This window comes from Mastacembelus armatus, chromosome 10 (assembly GCF_900324485.2).
Source record: "Mastacembelus armatus chromosome 10, fMasArm1.2, whole genome shotgun sequence".
Taxonomy (NCBI): Eukaryota; Metazoa; Chordata; class Actinopteri; order Synbranchiformes; family Mastacembelidae; genus Mastacembelus; species Mastacembelus armatus.
In genome coordinates, this window is record NC_046642.1 from 14,067,859 (window position 1) to 14,089,334 (window position 21,476).

A 21,476-nucleotide genomic window follows, 5' to 3' on the forward strand; every position below is an offset into this window, starting at 1 on the left:
TGTGTGTGTGTGTGTGTGTGTGTGTGTGTGTGTCTTTGAGGCAAATTTAGTTCCTTGTGACTAGTCCATTAAAGATCCATAAAAAGCCAAAAATCTTTATATAGGAAGGATGGAAAGACGACGTGACTCATCTGACTCATTGGGGGTCATGCTGCCCCCAACACAAATACACAAACATAAACACACACACACACACACTTTCAAACACTCACTTAAAAAAGACATTAAGCCTTTTTCCCCAGACACAGGAGCAGATTTGTGATTGGACAATATAAAGCAAGGGGGTTCTTGTGTATAAATCCACTGGGGTTATTATTGCATTAACAAGATGTTTGGTTTTAACCATTTTTTATGGCATTCAGTGAACTGTAACATCAGAAACATTACAACAAATGTTCTTTGTTAATTTGCAAAAATGGGGGTCAAAATCCATCCATCCATCTTCTAATACCCACTTATTCCTTAACCAGGGTCACAGGGATCTGCCGGAGCCTGTCCCAGCTCTCTTCTTGGGTGGAAAGCAGGGGTACACCCTGGACAGGTGGGTCAAAATCATATTTGTGTATTGTATAAGCTCCTCCTGAATTGGGTCTTTAAAAGTAATTTTGTACAATAGAAGAGTATCTAAAAACCTGTCAAAGTGTCAAAAAAATGCTTTGAAAGAAAAGGAGAGCAACTCATTCTTTGCATTTGGAAAATAAAAAAAGCCGATCACCCAAACACCTGCTGCCCCATTTTTATTATAAGATCTTTGCCCTCAAGACACAAATAACAACCAATTTTACCACAAATGTATCTATTGGACAATCGTTATATTTATGCAACACTCTCTGCAGCTGGCCTAAATACTCAAAAATGGGTTATTCTTCTTATTGTCCAGTTTAATATAAACAGAAAAGCTTTGTTTGGTTGAAATACATTTTCAACCAGAAATCCGCTCAGTGTTGTCTTTGCCCAAGGTCTCATCTGCATAAATTTTCTTACGTAAATGTACCAAATTGACATCGCACAAAATTGCAACGAAACATCCATCCATCCATCCATCTTCTATACCCGCTTTTTCCTGAAAGCCAGGGTCACGGGGATCTGCTGGAGCCTATCCCAGCTCTCTCTCAGGTGAAAGGCAGGGGTACACCCTGGACAGGTCACCAGTCCATCACAGGGCACAACGAAACATTTCAATAGTTTGAACTTGCATAATAAAGAACGGTTTGTGAAAGATCAAACTGGTCTAAAGTGTCTTAACAGTATAACTAATGGCAACAGAGCAACGCTGTTGACTCACGTGACTCATGCTGTGTACGTGAAGCCCCAAGTGAGAAGTTTCCCAAAGCAAGGGGTCCTGTGATCTCAGCTGTGTTGTGCAAATACATATACAGTATACGCACACACACTCACACACAGGGAAACACGTGCAAAGCTCTCACATGTGCATCAGACTGCATGATGCATATTACATGTTTCAGGCAATAAGGCCAAACCATTTTACAGTAGCATATGTGGGCTTCTGTTTACGTAAAGTCATCACTCATTTTGGCAGATTTACAAAATCACATTCATCTCTTCCTTCCTCTGTTTTTCTGTTTTGTTCTTCCTCTGCCTCCTCTTTTTCTCTCATCCCCACCATCACCCTTTCGCCTTCTTTTTCTTGGTTTTGTCTTTTTCTCTCTTCCTGCCTCTGTTTTTCTCTCTCCATCAATACAGTCAGCCAATGATAGTGTTGGGGCTGAGGAAATGGATGGTGTGTCTATTTTTAGAACCAGGGAAGGAGGGCAAACTAAAAGTAAGCTAGTGAGAGAGAGAGAGAGAGGGAGAGGGAGAGGGAGGGTGAGGAGAGGATAAATCTGCATTCGACCGCTGGCTCTGAACACAGACAGTCGGAGTGAGCTCAAGGAGAAGCATCAGCATCACCGGCTGGAGACAAATAAAAACATATCCTGCTGAAAAGCGCTTCAGACTGATAATTGAGCTTGCAAGACGAGAGAAAAGAAGAACGGCTCAACTGGACTTGACGAAGAACATCTGTCAGTGGGTGAGTGTGAAAGCTATTTGAGCAGAAAAACCTTACATAATAATTGATAATGCATGAGGTGAAAAAAACACAGGGTGTCCATTCTGTGTTTCAGCGCACAGCTGCTGCTGTGGGACCATTTTTGGCCGTTGTATACCGAAGGTGTGGTCTAAATTTAGCAATGGTTACACCTTAGAAGAAACTGGGAGAGGCTGGCATTTCGGTTTGGCTTGTGCTATTTTTGGCATAGAGGTCGAGATGAAAATATACTGTGGGCTGCACTTGGGGTTATAACAATACGGGGTAACATTAGAAAATATAAGATGACACTGTGGCTTTACATGACTGGCATTTAAAATAGTCATCTATGTTGCTCTTGCTGTTCCTTGTTAGGATTGTTTGTATTTTGCTCTGTTGACACTGCCACTCCAAAGTAAGCAGGGCATGGTGTCTGAAATGGGGAAGAGGAAAGCGAGTCTTATGCTGTATGTGAATTCAATTCAAATTCTCAGAAATGCTCTTGAAACGAACAATGTTGTCTCGGATGGATAGTGCATAAATGTGGATAAACTGTTTTCTGAGCTTTTTTTTTTGTTGTTGTTTTTTTTATACCTGTTCAAATCACAATGTGAAGCATTAATATTATCAGTCTGTGTTTTGATCTTCTACAAAATGTTCATAATATTCTGGGAATTTATTATAATAATGTCTTTCCTGATGTTTATATAGTGTGCGTTACTCTGTCTGCATGCTTGCAAACATTTGATAGATATTTTTGATCTCAACCTGACTTCTTTCCTTCTTGTCTTTCTCTCAGCTATGCGGCCACGTTCCAGACTGCTCTCCAAGGGAAGACTCCTGCTGCCCACAATCAGAGAGGGCACTGAGGAGCCTGTAAGGGATCTGAATGAAGCCAGCCCGCCCCATGTTACTGGCCACAGTCAATCTGTCTCCTCAGAGGACTACTTCCTTTCCATCTGCCACCTGGCCCATCCCACCTTCCCCACCAGGGATGTCTCCCCTGACAGTCTCCACACATGGCAGCTGGATGCCATGCACCAGAGACCGAGGTTGTCACAGCTCAGTGTGACTACATCAACCACCTTTGAATTCGATTCCACTGTGGAGACACAAGTCAACAATGTGAAGGAAGGAGAGGAGAAAGAACTGAATGCCAAGCTGATGTTTGGCAATTCTGACCCTTTGGAGTATCTCTATGGACACCAGAACAACCTCTCCGGAGGTGTGAGGAAGGCTTTTGTCAAGAGTAGGTTTAAAAGACAACATGGCAGCATATGGGATGGCCAGACACGCTCCAGGTCACACAGCATCCCTCGTGCTTCAAGTCCAGACCTCCCACGCCAGCGCAAGAGCAGCTGCCCTGAATTTTACACCAGCACTGACACTTCAGTTCCAAATATCTCCCCAAAACACAGCGTGTCCAGGTTGGAGGCCAGGACAGGCAGCCCAGCTGACAGAGACGCAGAGGGGGAGAGGCAGAACCCGACCATCAAACAATCCCTCGTGTCCCAGTGGATCTCTGACTGCAGGTCAGCATGGAGGGAGGCGCGTGTGCGAGCCTGCATGCTGCCCGCCATTGCTGAGATATAGGGCGCAAATGGACAGACACTGTAACCGAACACATTCCTCAATAAAGCATCCTAATCTTTTTTTTTTTTTGTCAATGCACGAGACAGTGAGATATGTAGAAGTGTATTATGCAGATATGTATAAGATACATGACTATGATTAAATACACATATGAAAACATACAGAGGCAAGTAAATATTGCCATGAGTGTCCATGTGTATTGTTATATCAATATCATTTCCTATGAAATCCCTCCTACTCTTGCTGTATGCAAGTAATCATACAGAATCCTAAATACTGACTAAATCTGCAGAAGGCTTTTGTACCTTTCATTGTTTTGTGAACTAAATGCGAATAAATAAACCAATCTTTTGATACGCCCAACCAAGCTGTGTGCCCAGTGTTATTCATCGAGCAACAATCTGTGTTTTCTTGCATGTGTAAACTCCTCGAAAATGAACTCCGCTCTCGGCTCTGCTGGTGCCAGGCGCTGGAGTTTCTATGGTAACTGTTGTGGGATCCTGCGCTGTGTGGAGAAGCGCAGACTGGGTGAAGAAGAAACCACTGAACCTAAACATGCGAGATGCAGATCACCTGCTGTTGCACTGGAACAACACTAATGGCTGCATGCCACTGTTACAGGCATAACAATGAGCTGACTAGTGATATTATTAACATGAATACAATTATGAAGTTACAACAGAAGATACAGAGTTTAGTTGTAGAACAATTTTAACAAAAAATGATCCGCTGTGATCAACAAGAGATTTCAGTAGGCTGTGACCACAGCACAGCAACAACTAAAGAACCACACTTGTAGTTTTGAATCTGAAACACTAGGGGGCAAGATTAAGTCATTGAGTAAAAGAGTCTACTGAGTTTTCTCAGTGACTAATCAAATATACTGGCCAGTATTTCAAATAACTTACTAATAACTTACTAATGTCAGGACCCTCTCTTTCCGCTTTCTGTGTTTATTCGGTCTTGTTTTGCAGGTGCTTTCATGCAGTATGGGGTCAATAGTGTAATGTGGTGGTGCCTGTTTCGGCATCCACAGTGGTTTCAAAAACCAGCTCCTTTCCAGTGTGGGGTTTTCTCCAAAGCTCCACAGCACCTGGTTTTCGTTTTGGTTTCACACGTCTGCATACACCATTAACACACACATTATTCCCTCACCCACACACTCCATACATTACTGATGTAACTGACTGTCACGCTACATGGGTTTTTGTTTGAGTTAGTTTTGTTTTGAATAAACATGAATTGTCTCTTCTCCTTGTTACAAACATTGAGCTGGTTTCTGACACTAATAACTTGTTGCTGATGCAGTAAAACACCTCAAGTGAAATGATGGTGCAACATATGCAGTTAGACAAAAACATGTTTTAAACACACCTGCATGTTGTGAGTGTTTATTACACCTGTCTTTGCTTGATTCATTTCTGGCCTACTCTGCTCAGAGCCGTTGCGGCAAATGTTTGTTTGGTATTCTTACTTTCAGTTTTCCGAAATACAGTAAATTTGTTAATTCTGGCTAACTTGTTGGCTTGCTTACCACCTGTCTGATTGTATAGCAGTTTTTTGGCCTAGTGGCCTTTCTTGATGTCTTAAGTTTGGTAAATTCCAATGTCTTGCAGCTACATTGGTGTGTTCAGTATTTTCAACCGGCCACAACGGCCAAATCAAATTGTAATAAATCAGGATGGTAAAGGTAAAGATGTGAACATCAAACTGTTAAAAAAAAAAAAAAAAAAAAGGAAAAATAAATAAATGAATTAAAAAACGCACATTGGAACAATGGAGGGGGAACAAATGTGCTTATGTTCCGGTAAGGGAAAGCCAGTCTCACAGGAAAATAGTCTTTCAGGGGCTGGAAACACTCAAAGTCTCTTATGCGGTCGTACTCAACTCAACTCTGTCTTTGTTTTCACACTTACCTCAGCACACTGCAACAAAAAGCAAGGCATTATATAACCAAGCGAACAGCCAGTCAAAACAGTATATAACGTGTCAAACATATAAAGTTCTTTTATTTGCGTATTTACTTAGTTTAGTTTGATATAACAGTTAGCGCAATATAATATTACTAATATTATTATTATTATTAATATTGAATTAAAATATTATTTTTGAAATTTACTTTTCTTTTTCTTTTCTTAGGACCTTCACCATCAGTTCAACCACACAAAAACACTGAACAAAAACGTGTACAACACTCACAGCACACACATCACAGCAAGAAGGGTAGGTGGGTTGAATCCTGTAAGGCCCTGAGGCCTTACTGTGCCGAGTTTACATGATCGCTTCCATGCTGTTGTGGGTTTTTCCTTTCTCCCGTAGGTGTGACTTTGAGTGTGAGTGTGTGTCTGTCTATGTGTCAGATTGTGATAGACAGGTGATGTGTCCAGGGTGTACTCTACCTCTCACCCAGGATTTGCACACAGCAGCGGTGAGTGAACAAAGATGGATGGCTGTTGAGTTGTGCAGGAGCATACACTTATTTAAGTACTATATTTAAGTACACTTTTGATGTACTTTCACCTGACAATTTCTATTTTATACTGCTTTATACTTCTGCTTCAAATAATGTAATTTAATACTATACACTGAAATCTATTGCATTTGACTGACTTTCACTTTTCAAATTAGTATTTATCATTCAAAAACTACACTACACTGCACACACCTACTACACATTACCAATACTTTGAACAGAAATAATTGCTGCCAGGATTATTAGATATTTTTCTGCAAAATTGTCTTAACTCCAGGTTGTATATTTTTGTTGCATGTCATAAACATCACTTTAACACTTCCTGTCTTTACCATCACTGTCAAATAAAGGCAAAAATGCCAAAAATATCTATCAGAAAAAAATTGTACTTGGACTTAGTATAACAGATATTTAAATACAAAACCTTTATTTTTAATGCAGTACTTTATCATACTTTTACTTAAGGATATTAATATTTTTCCAACAGTTTTTACACTTTAGCCTTACTACTTTTTCCAATCCAATATTTTTTGGTTTTACTCTTTTATACCATTCTTTATTTTTTTATAATAAGTTGCTGATTTTAGAAATCACTTGAAACGAGAAGTGGAACCACATCAGCCTGCATGCTCAGTCTGCAGAGGAAGAGGCTCTGCTCTACTGGTAGTTCCTGTCTTTTCGGTCTTGCACAGGGTCATACGCTACGGCTTTTGGTGAAGAAAGCCACTACTTCACAAAAAGGAAACATGAATTATTAAAGATGTTAGCTGGCAATCCCCTTGCATTCTTTCACCACTGACAAAAGGCGATATGGAAACTACAATAAGAAAAAAAGCATCTATTTTCCAGGAACTGTGCTTTTGGTCATGCATGTAGAGTAGGGCTACAGAGTCACTAATGGACCACAGTGTCACTAATTTTTTTGACTGAAGTAAAGAACAGGATGTGTTTTGTTATGATGTCAGCTGGTACACTCTGTAGCCCCTAATAAGTAAAACCCATGAAACAATAACTGAATGGACACATATGACAAATTCAAGTTTACTAACTGAAACCTACCTGTCAGAATAAAACTGTAGTGTATCACAGATGGCAACAGTGTATTTTACCATGCCCTACTGCCGTGTAATTTCTGACTCCCCTGATAAGTCAACCAAAGAAATTCTTGATCTGACTCAGTTTTATGTGTTTTAATAGGATTTAAAGTGTGCTATAAGCTCTTTTTTTGTTTTGTTTTGTTTTTAGAGAAGTCACTAGTGCTGACCTCCTGACCAATGTTTAGTCTGTACCATATGCAGCAATACTTGAAAATCCCTTTTGCTGCCCTACATTGCCAGGGAAAACTCTGTGTCTTAAAATATCACAGCTTGGGTTTAATAGGGTTGTGAAAGAAAAAATGTTTTTATAGCTGAGGTTTAATACTTTAGATCTATGTATTTCCAAATGTAATGTTTTTAAAATCCACTTAATAATTACATGTTTCACACTGGCAAAACTAACCCAGTGGATTATTTCAAAAAGCTCAGTACCATGCTTAGTCATTTCTAACGATGCCCACAGTTTTGGTTTTAGTCAGCCTACCTTTTAAAATATCACTCAGACACAAACCAAGACAATTATCTCAAAACCTGGCAGAATAAAATTAAAAATAGTTGCACTGTAAAAAAAAAAAAAAAAAAAAATCACTGTAGCAGTATCTTTCTCTTTGAAACAATAGTTTCTGTTTTTTCTGAGTTTTAAAAAGTTTACTTCTTGGAGGTATATTACTGTCATGAGACAGAAACCTGCTCTTAACAGTAATATGGGTTTTCATAAGTCACCAGCCTGCTAGTCATTTATTATTCTCAACCATGTGTTCCCCAATACTGTTCATAACAAATGCATAGTACATTACAGGAAAGTAAGTTATTTAGTGTAATTTGGGTAATCTTTCCCCTCTGGCCTATACCTCTTTTATTCCAGTTTAGCCTATATACTGACAAAAAAGAGAAGGACATTGAAATGGAAATAGTGGTAAGATTTCACTTACTCCAGAAAAGTGAAAGAGGACATAAAAGTGAAACTCACATGCACACCAAGATTTCTGCTAAAACTAATGCTTTACTTTAAAACCCATGACCCCTAAGGAGGGGGAGTCAGAAATTAGACAGCAGTAGGGCATGGTAAAATACACTGTTTCCCCTAAGGAGGGGTCATGGGTTGGTGGTCTTAATCAAATACAAACTATGATGAGGAAATATAAAGTAGTATCAGATAAAAGTGATATCACTGATTTAAGCACAAACGTCACAAAGGTCTAACTACCATGCAGCTAAAATGGAAATAAATAAAACCATACCTTCATTTTCCCAAGTAGTTCTGCATTTAATTTGCTGCTAAAGGTGTTAACCACAGATGCACAAATTACATCAAAACCTGCTCTTGCAAAGATCACCTGCCCACACTTTGCTACCATACTGAAACAGCCCACTCTAATTTGACTAATAAAATCCAACTCAAAACTTTGTTTTTAAACAAGATAATAATAAACTTAAAAATGCCACTCAATGTACAGTCATGTAAAATGATTTTCTTTATAGTAGCAGGAGTGAAATAAAAACATGACATGATATATATATGTGTATATATATATATATATATATATATATATATGTGTGTGTGTGTGTGTGTGTGTGTGTGTGTGTATGTATATTTTCCTTTTTTTGGCACTAAGACACACTCAGCTGTGTTGCACATTTGTCTAGTTGTTTTGTTTGTTTTTAGATGAGATAACTATATGGACTGTAATAGAGATACAGTACATACAATTAATCCAACTCAGTTCAGCAGAAAGACACTAATGTTAGATAAGAACAGCCAGTGAGCCAGAATTTAATAGAAAGATATTTTATTCACATTCTGATTTTGTATTGTGATCTGTTTGTTTGCATTTTTGTCCTTTATGATATTTACAGTTCTGCTCAATTTCCATACCCCTGGCACAATTTGAGAAATACTGGTCATTTTAAAGATATACAAGATCATGAATGGTAAATGAATAAATAAATTTACAAAAAGATTTGTTCTATAGTCATTAAACTATTTAAAAAAACAATGTTAAGTCAAGTTCAAGCTTAATTGCAAATGCAGTTCTAAAGATCCAACAATTTAGCTTAAATTATTAGTAGTAGTGGTGTTATGATTTTATCTTTTCTTATTACACGTGAAATCAAAGACCAACCAGAGGGGAACGGAAAATAGATGACTCAGGGGTTTTTGTGGTTTTACTTTCCACTCTCGAAATATTCCCTATGAGCACAGGAAGGATGAGGTATGTGGATGAAGAGAGTATTTAAGGTGACCCTCAGCTCATAACCTTCACAGTTCTTCTGTCAACAACTTCAGCTTTCTTTGAGTCTTCATAAGCTCTAGCTGTGATTATTACAGAGGCTTTTTATCACGTTATCCAGAAGGCTTAAGTTTTTTTCTTCCATCACCTGTCATCTTGACAAAACAGAAAACCAACAATGTGCAGCATTTTTAAAGCACTTCTGCTCCTCGCTGTTGTGGTCTACATCTCTACAGCTCAACGTAAGTTTTCATCCCTTTTTTAAAATAATTTTTGTACAATTTAGGTTTGATTTGTTGTCATCAAACTATTATTGATAGATGTTGTTAAGCTGTGAGTTTCTGTACAGTCAATTTCTAATTTTTTTTGTCGTTGTCTTTCTCTCTAGTCAATGAATCAAAGGAGCAGTGTCTGTGTCAGCGTATGAGGAATAACGTTGGCAATTCCAAATTAAAAGACATCCAGATCTACCCTGCGACCATCTTTTGTAACCAAGTGGAGATTGTGTAAGTTACACAATTGATTTCTAAATATGAGATGAGATGATGAGAACGTGGGGTGTTGTTTAGAGCCTAGATGTTTGAAATACTATTTGGTAGAGACTTACTGTAGCTCAACAAATGTTTAAGCTTTCTTGAATTAGAGTTACTAACTCCTGCTAAAGCAAGTTAGGACAGACCACAATCTCTTATAGCCATTGGTTTACCTGCGCGATCTTAACTGAGATCTGCAGTGCCTAAAGCCCTTTAACTGATGTCATTTCTATTGTCCACTTCAACAGTGTCACCGCCAACAATGGCCTTCGCTATTGCCTGAACCCCAAATCAAACAATGTGATAAAGCTCCTGCGTACCATCATGTGAGTATATTTACATTTGACCTGAATCCAAGCATCATACTCAGAATGCAATGACCACTATGCAGGGTTTGATAGGAATAAAAAAACATACATATAATGATTATTGTAATGTGTCTAATGTGTCACTTTCTCATTACTGCCATTTCTAGAAAGAAGAAAAACACTACTACAACCACATCTTCCCCACGCAGCACCAACACACCTGACATCTGAATCTCTTGACCAACTCCTTCTATCAACAACAAGCTTATATGACCAAGATCCCTCACCAAAGTCACCTTTAGTGAATGTCGACACGAATTAAGTTTTTTTGTCTATTTATCTTTTATACTTTCTATTTATGGTTAGGTTTTTTCGTCTCTGCTGATTTGTATTTGTAAATGTTTGTGTTTTAAATTTGATTTTCCACATGTTAATATCTTCACTTTTTTTTGCAATAAAAGACAAATCAACGAAGCAGTGATTACTAGTCTTCTGTTGTAGGTCAGATCATGTTTGTGTCATATATCAGGAGTGCTGTCTTGTGGTTGAGGGCTGCTAGTGCATAAAATACAGTGCCACGTAAGTTCTTTGGCTGCCTCGTTTCCACGCGTTATCTCGTGACCAAGAAATGCTCTCACTAGAGTTAAATTTGGCACCTGGTTTAGATTTACTATTTGATTTTTTTTTTTTTGTCAAAATGTATGTTTTATTTAATATTTAGCATTTTGATATTTTATAGTTTTATAGTCCAGTTTTTGTTAATAAATGAAAATAATATATTTTAGTGTAGATTTTGTTAGATTGCTCTCAGCAGTCTAATGACTAATGAGGACCATGGGATTACAAGGTCAGTGACCCACCAGCACCATGTGTTCCCACTCTGACATGGGGGTGTCTCAGCTCAGTTGAGTCTCATAGGCTGTAACCATACACACCCATAGGCAACAAACACACATACACTAACACACTCACACACACACTGTCACAAACTGTCATTCATTAATTCACTGGTGACCCTAAACTACTGTGCCCCATCTGGGGACCACATTATTGTAAAAAATATTTTGTGTCTTGATTTCTGTCCCCACAAACCGAGTGCCACGTTGACAAACTGTCTGAAACTAGTCCACCTAAACATCTAAGTTTTTACAGCAAATCTGATCATATGAACTGTGTGTTATTGTCATTGTTTCATTTTAAAGCGTAACACGTTACAACACGGTGATAATGCACCACACTTCTCTCCAAATATGCTGCAGAGCTCTAGGTTTCGTATCATCACTTCCGTCGGCTTCATTTGTCGCATGTGTTGCCGGTGTCCGTGTGCTCGAGTCCTTTGCCCGGTACCGTGGCCGCCTCAGCTGCCTCTGTTTACTCTGTGAACGTCCAAAAGTCATGGACGAACCAAGCGATGAGCAAACATATAACATTTGTTCGCTCAGCCTGTCAAATCGGCAAGGTTTTTGACATCAGCCCAGCTGCGGAAGAATCCCAAGAGGAAAGGAAAGGGAATATTTACAGTTAGAGGTAAGTGTTAAATCCAACCCACACTCTTTTTAGTTTTTTTTTTTTTTTTTAACAACCCCTACCTATAGGTGTGCCACTAAGTAAAGTATTCCTGTGTCAGAATACTTTGTGTTATTATAATTACAGTTTGTTAAACGTTACATAATTCCCACACGCCCATGCCATGATTTCGGTTCCTGTTTTTGCAAGTCACTGTATCAGGCTTCCTAACACTGACGTGATCAGCAGATAGATCAGCCGTCTGGTCCACCAGATTGCAAAATACCACCGACCTAAATCTGAATCTGGCAGCATTTAGTTTCAGACTGTGCAGATCTGAAGACGTTGTATCCACATTCATGCTGGAAGAAAATAAACTCAGACAAGATTAAGAAGCACTGCAATAGACAGGTTCATCATAACAGAACAAACGAGGAAAGGTTTGTTTGTATTTTGTACAATGAGGATTTGCAGAACAGGTTCCTGTCTATATATCATGTAAATCTACAAGATTAATTTCCATGTGAAAATGTTTTAAATCAGTTTAGCTCTTTGAGGAGGCTGGTATGAGAGGTGGGCTCGTGACAAAAACTGATAGCCCTATATTGACACTGTTGTAATAAGACTCTCTGACTCTATTTGGAGCAGGTGGTCAGACCTCATGCACTGCTCACAGCAAATGCATGTCTATGGTGGGTTTATTATCTGACCTAACCAATATTAGGCTACTGAAAACCTGCAGGCATCCATTTATTTATTACCACTTCTCATAGTGACAGAACTGGTGTGTTGTTGCGCTTCACTTTGGAGCAGGACCTTCTATGTGTCTAATGGCTTTGTGACGTGTGTTATGTCATGTGATGAAGGGTTCAGATTTGGAGTCCAAAGTCACGCACAGAGCTGACCGGCACAGTCTGCAGAGCCTCCTGAGGTCATCCTCTCTGATCTGGTGTCAGAATGGATTCAAGACAGGGAGACGTCCCAGGTAATGCAGGAATTTAGAAAAGAAATGAACAGACATACTTAGACGAGGTGATCATCTCATATCGCTTCTTGACAATGTCATGTCTGTTTTGTACCCATACTTTAGCAATTGAAGCCGATATGTCATCAGGATTCTGCTGTGCCTTATCATCTCCTATTACGATGCCACGGCACAACATCAGCTATGATGAGCACATCTATGGCCCCATACATTCACCACCTTCAGACATGACTGTCAACATCTTATGGAAAGATCCTGTAATCCCACAGCACAAGTTCAGGAAACTTGCAGAGGTGCTTTCCTGTTTGTTTCTGCTACCAATACCTAACCCAGTTTATATTGGATGTGAAACATGTGATGTGAACAAAATGCTATTTGTATTGTTTGGTTCTTAGAACTTAGGTGCATGCCTGGACACATATTTACCCACCTATCTGTTATGTAATTAATTCTAACTGCATAAAGTTGCGCAACTAGGAAGGTGAGAGCTGTGGGAAGTTGCAGACTTTAGATGCAGCAACGCCAGCAAAGTCTCCGGTCCCTGTGGTGAAAGCCAAAGCCACGTCTTTAATGAGTTCACTCATGATCAGTAAGTTAACCATTTTTATTTTGATAAATATCTAGACAGAGAAGACCAAATAACTAAGCTTCACTGCATGCCACAGACCTATGTAAGAGTTACCCTAGCCGCTGACTTGGAGTATCAGTGGGGGGTTAATGAAATATAGTACAGTAAATCTTGGCTAATTTTATCTCCTCTGCTGATTGACTCTCTTCACTTAGAGCAGACCCAGGAGAACATTCAGAGGTTTGAGCACCAGGCAGGTCTGACAGACGCAGGGTATACTCCCCACAAGGGGCTCTCTGCTGAGGAGACGCGCTTTCACCGACTGGGTGACGGCACATTACCTGTGAGTATGAGCAAATTAGAGAGAGAAGTCTTAATCTGACTATGAGCAGTGACATGTTTCTCCCTGCCCCCAGATAACCCGAAAACATATCTTGTCACACCCAAATGTGTGACAGATGTCTGATGTTTACTGCTGGTTTAATACCATGGTTTAATAAGTTTAGGCCTAAATGAAAGGCCATAGGTCTGACCAACTGTGCATGTACAGTGGGTACAGAAAGTATTCAGACCCCTTTAAATTTTTCACTCTTTGTGTCATTGCAGCCATTTGCCAAAATCAAAAAAGTTCATTTTATTTCTCATTAATGTACACTCAGCACCCCATCTTGACAGAAAAAAACAGAAATGTAGAAATTTTTGCAAATTTATTACAAAAGAAAAACTGAAATATCACATGGTCATAAGTATTCAGACCCTTTGCAGTGACACTCATATTTAACTCACATGCTGTCCATTTCTTCTGATCCTCCTTGAGATGGTTCTGCTCCTTCATTGGAGTCCATCTGTGATTAATTAAACTGATTGGACTTGATTAGGAAAAGCACACACCTGTCTATATAAGACCTTACAGCTCACAGTGCATGTCAGAGCAAATGAGAATCATGAGGTCGAAGGAACTGCCCAAGGAGCTCAGAGACAGAATTGTGGCAAGGCACAGATCTGGCCAAGGTTACAAAAGAATTTCTGCAGCACTCAAGGTTCCTAAGAGCTCAGTGGCCTCCATAATCCTCAAATGGAAAAAGTTTGGGACGACCAGAACTCTTCCTAGACCTGGCCGTCCAGCCAAACTGAGCAATCGTGGGAGAAGAGCCTTGGTGAGAGAGGTAAAGAAGAACCCAAAGATCACTGTGGCTGAGCTCCAGAGATGCAGTAGGGAGATGGGAGAAAGTTCCACAAAGTCAGCTATCACTGCAGCCCTCCACCAGTCGGGGCTTTATGGCAGAGGGGCCCGACGGAAGCCTCTCCTCAGTGCAAGACACATGAAAGCCTGCATAGAGTTTGCCAAAAAACACATGAAGGACTCTGAGACTATGAGAAATAAGATTCTCTGGTCTGATGAGACCAAGATTGAACTTTAATTAATTAATTCTAAGCGGTATGTGTGGAGAAAACCAGGCACTGCTCATCACCTGTCCAATACAATCCCTACAGTGAAACATGGTGGTGGGAGCATCATGTTGTGGGGGTGTTTTTCAGCTGCAGGGACAGGACGACTGGTTGCAACTGAAGGAAAGATGAATGCGGCCAAGTACAGAGATATCCTGGAAGAAAACCTCTTCCAGAGTGCTCAGGACCTCAGACTGGGCCGAAGGTTCACCTTTCAACAGGACAATGACCCTAAGCACACAGCTAAAATAACAAAGGAGTGGCTTCGGAACAACTCTGTGACCGTTCTGGACTGGCCCAGCCACAGCCCTGACCTAAACCCAATTGAGCATCTCTGGAGAGACTTGAAAATGGCTGTCCACCAACGTTCACCATCCAACCTGACAGAACTGGAGAGGATCTGCAAGGAAGAATGGCAGAGGATCCCCAAATCCAGGTGTGAAAAACTTGTTGCATCATTCCCAAGAAGACTCATGGCTGTACTAGCTCAAAAGGGTGCTTCTACTCAATACTGAGCACAGGGTCTGAATACTTATGACCATGTGATATTTCAGTTTTTCTTTTTTAATAAATTTGCAAAAATTTCTACATTTCTGTTTTTTTCTGTCAAGATGGGGTGCTGAGTGTACATTAATGAGAAATAAAATGAACTTTTTTGATTTTGGCAAATGGCTGCAATGACACAAAGAGTGAAAAATTTAAAGGGGTCTGAATACTTTCCGTACCCACTGTATACCTGAGGAAGTCAATGTAGGCTATTGCCATAACAAACCAGGAATAAGCAAGAATGTTAAATAATTTTGTCACACTGAACACAGAAGATGACAAGTAAATAATGAAGACTATAATACTTCTAGATTAATTAGGGTATGTATATTAATACAATTAGTATAACCCCCACACACGTGCACAGTGTAATATCTGTTTCCAGTACAAGAACTGTAAATTAGTGAAATAACTGTAAATTCACAAACTGTAAATTTTTGTAAATATCCAGCAATCATGTCGAAACTCATTATTATATTTATTTTAAATTTTTACATATGTGTATGTATTGCTGAGGGTAAGGCCAATTGAAAGCCACTGTACCAGTCAAATCCCTTGTGTGTTTTTTAAATAAGCATCTATGCGACGAATTATATAATACTACATTGTTGTAGACTTTTGACTATACACCTTGGTAAACAAATTACGTCACCAGCTCTGTGTTTGTAACAGTAGTGTTGCCAGGCAACGCACTAGAATGAAACGAGTCCCCTTATTTTCTCAAACTGACCAATCACAGATCTCCTAACAAGACCGAGACCTATTCAAGGCCGAGAGAAGTGTGTATTGACCGTGTCGTCTGTGTTTTTTAAGAAATACTCGCCCCTTAAACTTGTTGTAACCTCTAATTATGGGCACAATGAAGGCATCTATCGGACTGGAACGTCAAAGAAATGTTGTCATAAAAAGGTATGTAAAAAAGCGAGCTAACGCGATTTGTGCGTTCCGGCCGGCCGCAAAGGAGGCCCATTAGCAACCCTGACGCTAACCTTTTCGGTGAGCTAGCAAAGGTAGTTTTCGAACTGTCGTTACGATAAAATCGGCTATATTCCTCATTACATTAACCGGGAATTATCATCTTAATATTAAAAGTTTAGCCTTAGTACTATGAAACTCAGTAGAGTCCGAAGCAAAGAGAGCGACGTTAGCCGTTACTGGGTAAGTAGTGTTAGCTAATGTTAGTTAGCGTTATCTGTGGTACTGTGGTTAGCTTAGCATCTAGTGCTACACTGTACGGTAATATTGCTTAATGGAAATAGTAGCTACAGAGAAGCACATAAAAATTCAACCCAACTGTCTCCCTGACTAACGCTATTAAGGTTGGGTTTTGTTTTTTTTAAATTGTTCAGGCGGCCTTTGTGTCCTTAGCCTCACTGCAGCCTCCCGAGGGGAAAAAGTCTGCCCCTTATGGTCCACGTTAATAGATGAGAGCCGCAGCAGGCCCCTTGACATTTAGTCTTACTTCACATCAGCCACCATCCAAGTCTTGTTGAGTCCTGCTTTGAAATATACTGGCTCCAACATTGTTAGAGAAGCGACAAAGTGTAACAGGATACCTAACAAAATAATAAACAAGAGCGCAAAGGTCATGGGACCGCTCCCACAGAGGCCATTGTCCTGAACAGAGTGCAGGACCAGATGTACAACATTGGTAGGAGTTTGAGGATGTTCACAGTAGGATGCGTTTTTTTTTTTTTTCAAGAAAATAAATAAATCTAAATGTCAAGGCGTTTACTATTAGCTTGCAGGTAAAGCATCAAAGTGAAATTTAAACCTTTTATATATATTACAGTAAGTGCCTTTTAGTTTGAATCCTTATTCAGTTATCTGCTTATTTATAAAAGCTTATTCTGATACTCAATAATTTGCTGTTTGTATAAGGTGCATGTATCAAAATAAACAGTTAGTCAACCATGTTTTGTTTGTTTTTTGTTTTTTTTTTGTAGAAGTTGAGAATGCCAAGCGGGGACTTCAAGGACGACAGGCTTACACCATCAGCACAATCCACACCATCTAGCACCCCGACCATCACCCCTAACATCACTCCCTGTGTTAGTCCCCACTCATCACCGGCTGTTAGTCGCAGGTAGGCACAGTACTTTTGAAATATTCAACTCATATTGTTATTTGATTTAAACCCAGATCAAGAATCTTCTGTTGAAATTGGTTTAAATGGAGCCCTAAATCATAACTTGCTTTATTTTTCAACATGGCTCCAATGAGGTATCGTATTACATACACTTCACATGTTTGCTTGTATGTTCATATCTTGCTCTTGCTTAATGGGAAAACAGGAGCTGGTTCCAGCTGGGTCCTGCGCCTCTTCCTGCCACCTCAGAGCTCAATTCAAATCCACGCACAGACATGGGAGGAAATGAGGGAGGAGGAGGAGAGAAATGGAGCTTCTTTGGAACTCGGTCTGTGGTACAGAAATCCCCCACTGACCCGGGCTCTGAAACCAGCACAGGTGAGGGATTTACATCCAAACCTGTACCTGGACCTAACTGTACTGCAGTATATCTGCAATCAAAGTGTAAACAAAAGGGTTTTGTTTTATTACTAGATAGCTGTTCTGGTATTTTAATGCAGACTTAATATTAGATTAGACAATAAATCAATATTTCCTGCAGGGTATAGTTTATAATTTTGGATTTTTGCAGCTGAAACTAAACCCAACAGTGATGATGTGGGCTTAAAGCAATAGTGATAACATTCACTACTTCCTCATCTGTCCTGCAGGATTTTCACTGCAGTCCTACTTTGGCCTGCAAAAGTCCTCTACTATGGATGGCACCAACACCCAGATCAACCTCAAGGTGGAGGACCCTGCCAACTTCATGCCCCCCAAGATTGAAATCTCAGACACTGAGGCCAAGCGGGCACAACCGCGGCCACACAAACTTAAACCTCGGGACATGAATGTTTTAACACCTTCGGGTTTCTGAAGCCAGATTAGCTTTGTAGCTACACCTCTTCACCACATTCTCTTCACTCACTTTTTCCTCAGTCTGGTTGCTCATTTTCTTTCTTGCCTTCCTCTGTCCCCTCTGTCTCCCTCCAAATTCTCTGAGCCAGAGAGGAATGAGGACCACCTGTAGTATTACCTCACCAGCCCTAGAGACAGTACTGCACTGTTACACCTCCCAGTGGAACCACTCAGATGGATTGCAATCGTCTGTTAGTCATCCCCTTCATATCTCATCTTACTCATCCTACCAAATAAAATGAAGTAACTTCGTCAGCAGACATTAATGCTTTGTATTATTTTTGTTGTTTTGTGACGTGATGGTGCTTTGGCATGCATTGCCTTGCTGTCCTTGCTCTGTTCAGTGATGCCAGGAGTTTTAAGTTGTTGAAATGTCTTGTCAGTCCTTTGCTTAAGTTGATCACTTTAGCTTTGCTGCTCACACTAACACTGACCAGCTATTTCAATTCATCATGCTCAGTTGCCTCATTTGTAATATCTATATATATTTTTATTTTATTTTTTTAATAAGCTCACACATTTCTAGTTCTGTAGTGCTTTTCTCTGTTAGCATGTTAGCATGCAGAGTATAGTGTGGTATGACTGCTACTGTGCCTAAACTGGTGGCATGTTTGCTTTTGGCAGTCTTCGCATCTGAGCTTAGCTTTGTTTTTGTTTTTTTATGTGGGAGATCATTTTAGTTTAGTTTGACAGAGTGTGACTGCTGGCCTAAAGTGATTTTTTTTTTTTTAATTGTTGTAATTTTTATTTCAAAGTAAGTTCAGGTCATTCTTTAAATCACAATTGTTTATTCTGGATAGTAGTTAGTATGTTGTATTCACGTTTTTATAACGCATCACAATATTGTTTCAACATGCTGTAAAAATGGATTGAAGTGGTCATTTTTAATTTTTTTTTCACAATCCAAACATTTCTGTAATTTTATTTGAAAGCATTGCTAAATTCCAGTAATTTATTGCACAAGGGAGGTCATCTCCCACATACATCTGTAAATAAATCTGATAACAAGCTAAAGTGATTCATGTTTGTTGTCTTTTTTGATAGGACGTTTCAGAAATGTAAGTACAGATAGGCCTCCATAATGTGTTGTATTCCTATAGCTACACAGTGAACAGTAATTTGTAACCAAATGTGATATATTTTCACATTATACATTTTCACGTAAGAAAACAGTTTTGTGATTAACATACAGTAACAGCTGCAACTCAAAATAATAATTTTTACATATGTGTCTTTGTTTGGTAGAACAGAATGTGAACTGTGCTCTGGGAGTACAGCATAAAAACTGACCCAACTGGTTTTGCTTTATTTAAATTGCTAGGTCTGTAACCAGGATACATAATATAGACATCCTTTTCACATTTATTTGTTCTAAATCATGCATTGAACTAAGTAGTTATATTTCGTTATTTTGGCCAGGCCATGCCATAAATGTAAATTTGACCCATATTGGGCACAATGTTCCTATATTTTGTGCCAGCCTTTAACTGCAGTCTTTGGTCAGAAGATGGCGCAATAATCAACATATTCAACATGAAATTATCCAGCATAATGTTGCAAAGTAATTTTCCTCCCTCATTAGTTTGACTGTTATACTTCATGTTTTACTATATTACTCAAGTTCTTATCAAATTAGTCAAGAACAGAAGCATGTATGCTGTAGTCAAATGATGTGTTAAGTAGCCATGATGATGCAATTTTTTCTAAAATGAGAGTGTAACAGATAATCAGGAAATTAACTTTGCCACAAACACAAGAAGGGTAGAGGTCAGAAGAACCAGGACGAGAGCAGCTGTGTACACGCAGATTTAATTAGACTTATGCTACTGTTGTCAGAGATTGATTTTCTTTGTAGCAGCAATTAAATTGTCAACAATTCTGAAATATGATAGCTGAATGTTATTACCTACCAAACATTTTTCTCCACATCAAAGCAAACATCCAGTCCATCAGACAATGAGCCAGCAGGGAGAAACAGTAAAGAGTCAACCCCCCACCCCCCTTGAGCCATGAACCCTTGAAGGTTTATAGCCTTTGCTGAAACTCTCAGCAGTTATGCACTGCTCATTGTATGTTTGCGTGAATGAGACAACATTACTGTGTGTGCATGTGGTAGATTTATTACAGGGTGTTCCTATTGCCGTCAATTCATTAGTTAACAAAAGACAACTGAATACAGATACAGGACATTTATATTGTGTGATGACTTTTTTCCAAGTCAAGTACTAATAATTAATCTTCCTATGGAGGTGGTGATGAAGTTCTCATATCAGTGAATGTGAATTGTAGATTTTTTGTAGTAGATTTTCATATTTTCATCAACTTTGAACTTTGAGTTTCATTTCTGAAATGAATTCCTGAAAACATACACGCCTTTATTTAATTACAGGTTCTTGAGCACCCATGTCAGGTTTTCAGGTGGTGCTATAGAAACAAAATTAAAGGAAACAGGCAAGGGAAGACTGAGGGCTGTCAATCAAAAGCTGGACGTAGACAGTCATTAGTGGCAAATAATGGCAGACAGACGACAGGGTGAAGAAAGTAGGGACATGGTGTAAGAGTTCGGTAAGATTGCAAACACAAGCAACGATAAGACTAATCCAAAAACACACACAGCAGTAATGCAAAAGCAAGAAGAACAGTGGGTGGTGTAGTCTGGGAGAGGGAAACACAGTTGTAGGGAAATAGAGAGCAAAGGGTGGAGTGCCCCAGCAGTCATGACTTAATACAAATGGCTCTCTCTGGGTCCGACATTACGTGGCTGTTGCGAACACCCATTGCTCTGCTCCCCTACCCCCACCTCTGACTTGCTCCCACACAAATCATTTAGCTCACTCACAGATGTGCGATGGCAAGCACCACCCTGCAAGAATGACCATGCACCAAAACAAACACTGTGGTCTCATCTGAAATCTGTTCCGACACACAGTCACTCACTCCTCTGTATTTCCAAAAACAGGTCTGGACAAATTCCTTAAAACAAAAACTCTTCCTTCACAAACTATTTTTCAAATCTCCTCTCCGTGATGACATAACTCAGACTTGCCACTCTGGTCAAACTACTGTAGTGTAGATACATACTTAGAAAACAACACAATTTCCAGTTTATAAGAAATAATGTCATTTATGTACAGCTCACTCAAACGATTCGATTTTATTTGTGTGAGACATG

General features: G+C 39.4%; 3 protein-coding genes across 4 annotated transcripts; all 3 read left to right on the forward strand.

Moving 5' to 3' along the window:
- Window positions 1-1,870: 1,870 nt before the first annotated feature.
- On the forward strand, window positions 1,871-3,851 carry LOC113144554 (uncharacterized). The gene is made up of 2 exons (XM_026330708.1): window positions 1,871-2,032; window positions 2,829-3,851. Exon 2 carries the CDS (start codon window positions 2,831-2,833, stop codon window positions 3,620-3,622), a length of 792 nt encoding a protein of 263 aa, XP_026186493.1. The 5' UTR covers window positions 1,871-2,032; window positions 2,829-2,830; the 3' UTR covers window positions 3,623-3,851.
- Window positions 3,852-9,452: 5,601 nt separating this feature from the next.
- On the forward strand, window positions 9,453-10,738 carry LOC113144507 (C-X-C motif chemokine 10-like). Its single transcript, XM_026330605.2, has 4 exons — window positions 9,453-9,665; window positions 9,812-9,929; window positions 10,205-10,282; window positions 10,432-10,738. The coding sequence occupies exons 1-4, from the start codon at window positions 9,602-9,604 to the stop codon at window positions 10,493-10,495; spliced, it is 324 nt and encodes a 107-aa protein (XP_026186390.1). The 5' UTR covers window positions 9,453-9,601; the 3' UTR covers window positions 10,496-10,738.
- Window positions 10,739-11,546: 808 nt separating this feature from the next.
- LOC113144817 (putative monooxygenase p33MONOX) lies at window positions 11,547-19,322 on the forward strand. Of its 2 annotated transcripts, none has more exons than XM_026331049.2 (8): window positions 11,547-11,791; window positions 12,637-12,755; window positions 12,861-13,048; window positions 13,233-13,344; window positions 13,539-13,666; window positions 17,265-17,404; window positions 17,613-17,785; window positions 18,058-19,322. In XM_026331049.2, exons 2-8 carry the CDS (start codon window positions 12,728-12,730, stop codon window positions 18,261-18,263), a joined length of 975 nt encoding a protein of 324 aa, XP_026186834.1. In that variant the 5' UTR covers window positions 11,547-11,791; window positions 12,637-12,727; the 3' UTR covers window positions 18,264-19,322. The 2 variants fall into 2 exon arrangements, with proteins under 2 accessions (XP_026186834.1, XP_026186835.1); XM_026331050.2 differs by lacking the exon at window positions 11,547-11,791 and adding an exon at window positions 12,191-12,210.
- The last annotated feature ends 2,154 nt before the right edge of the window (window positions 19,323-21,476 follow it).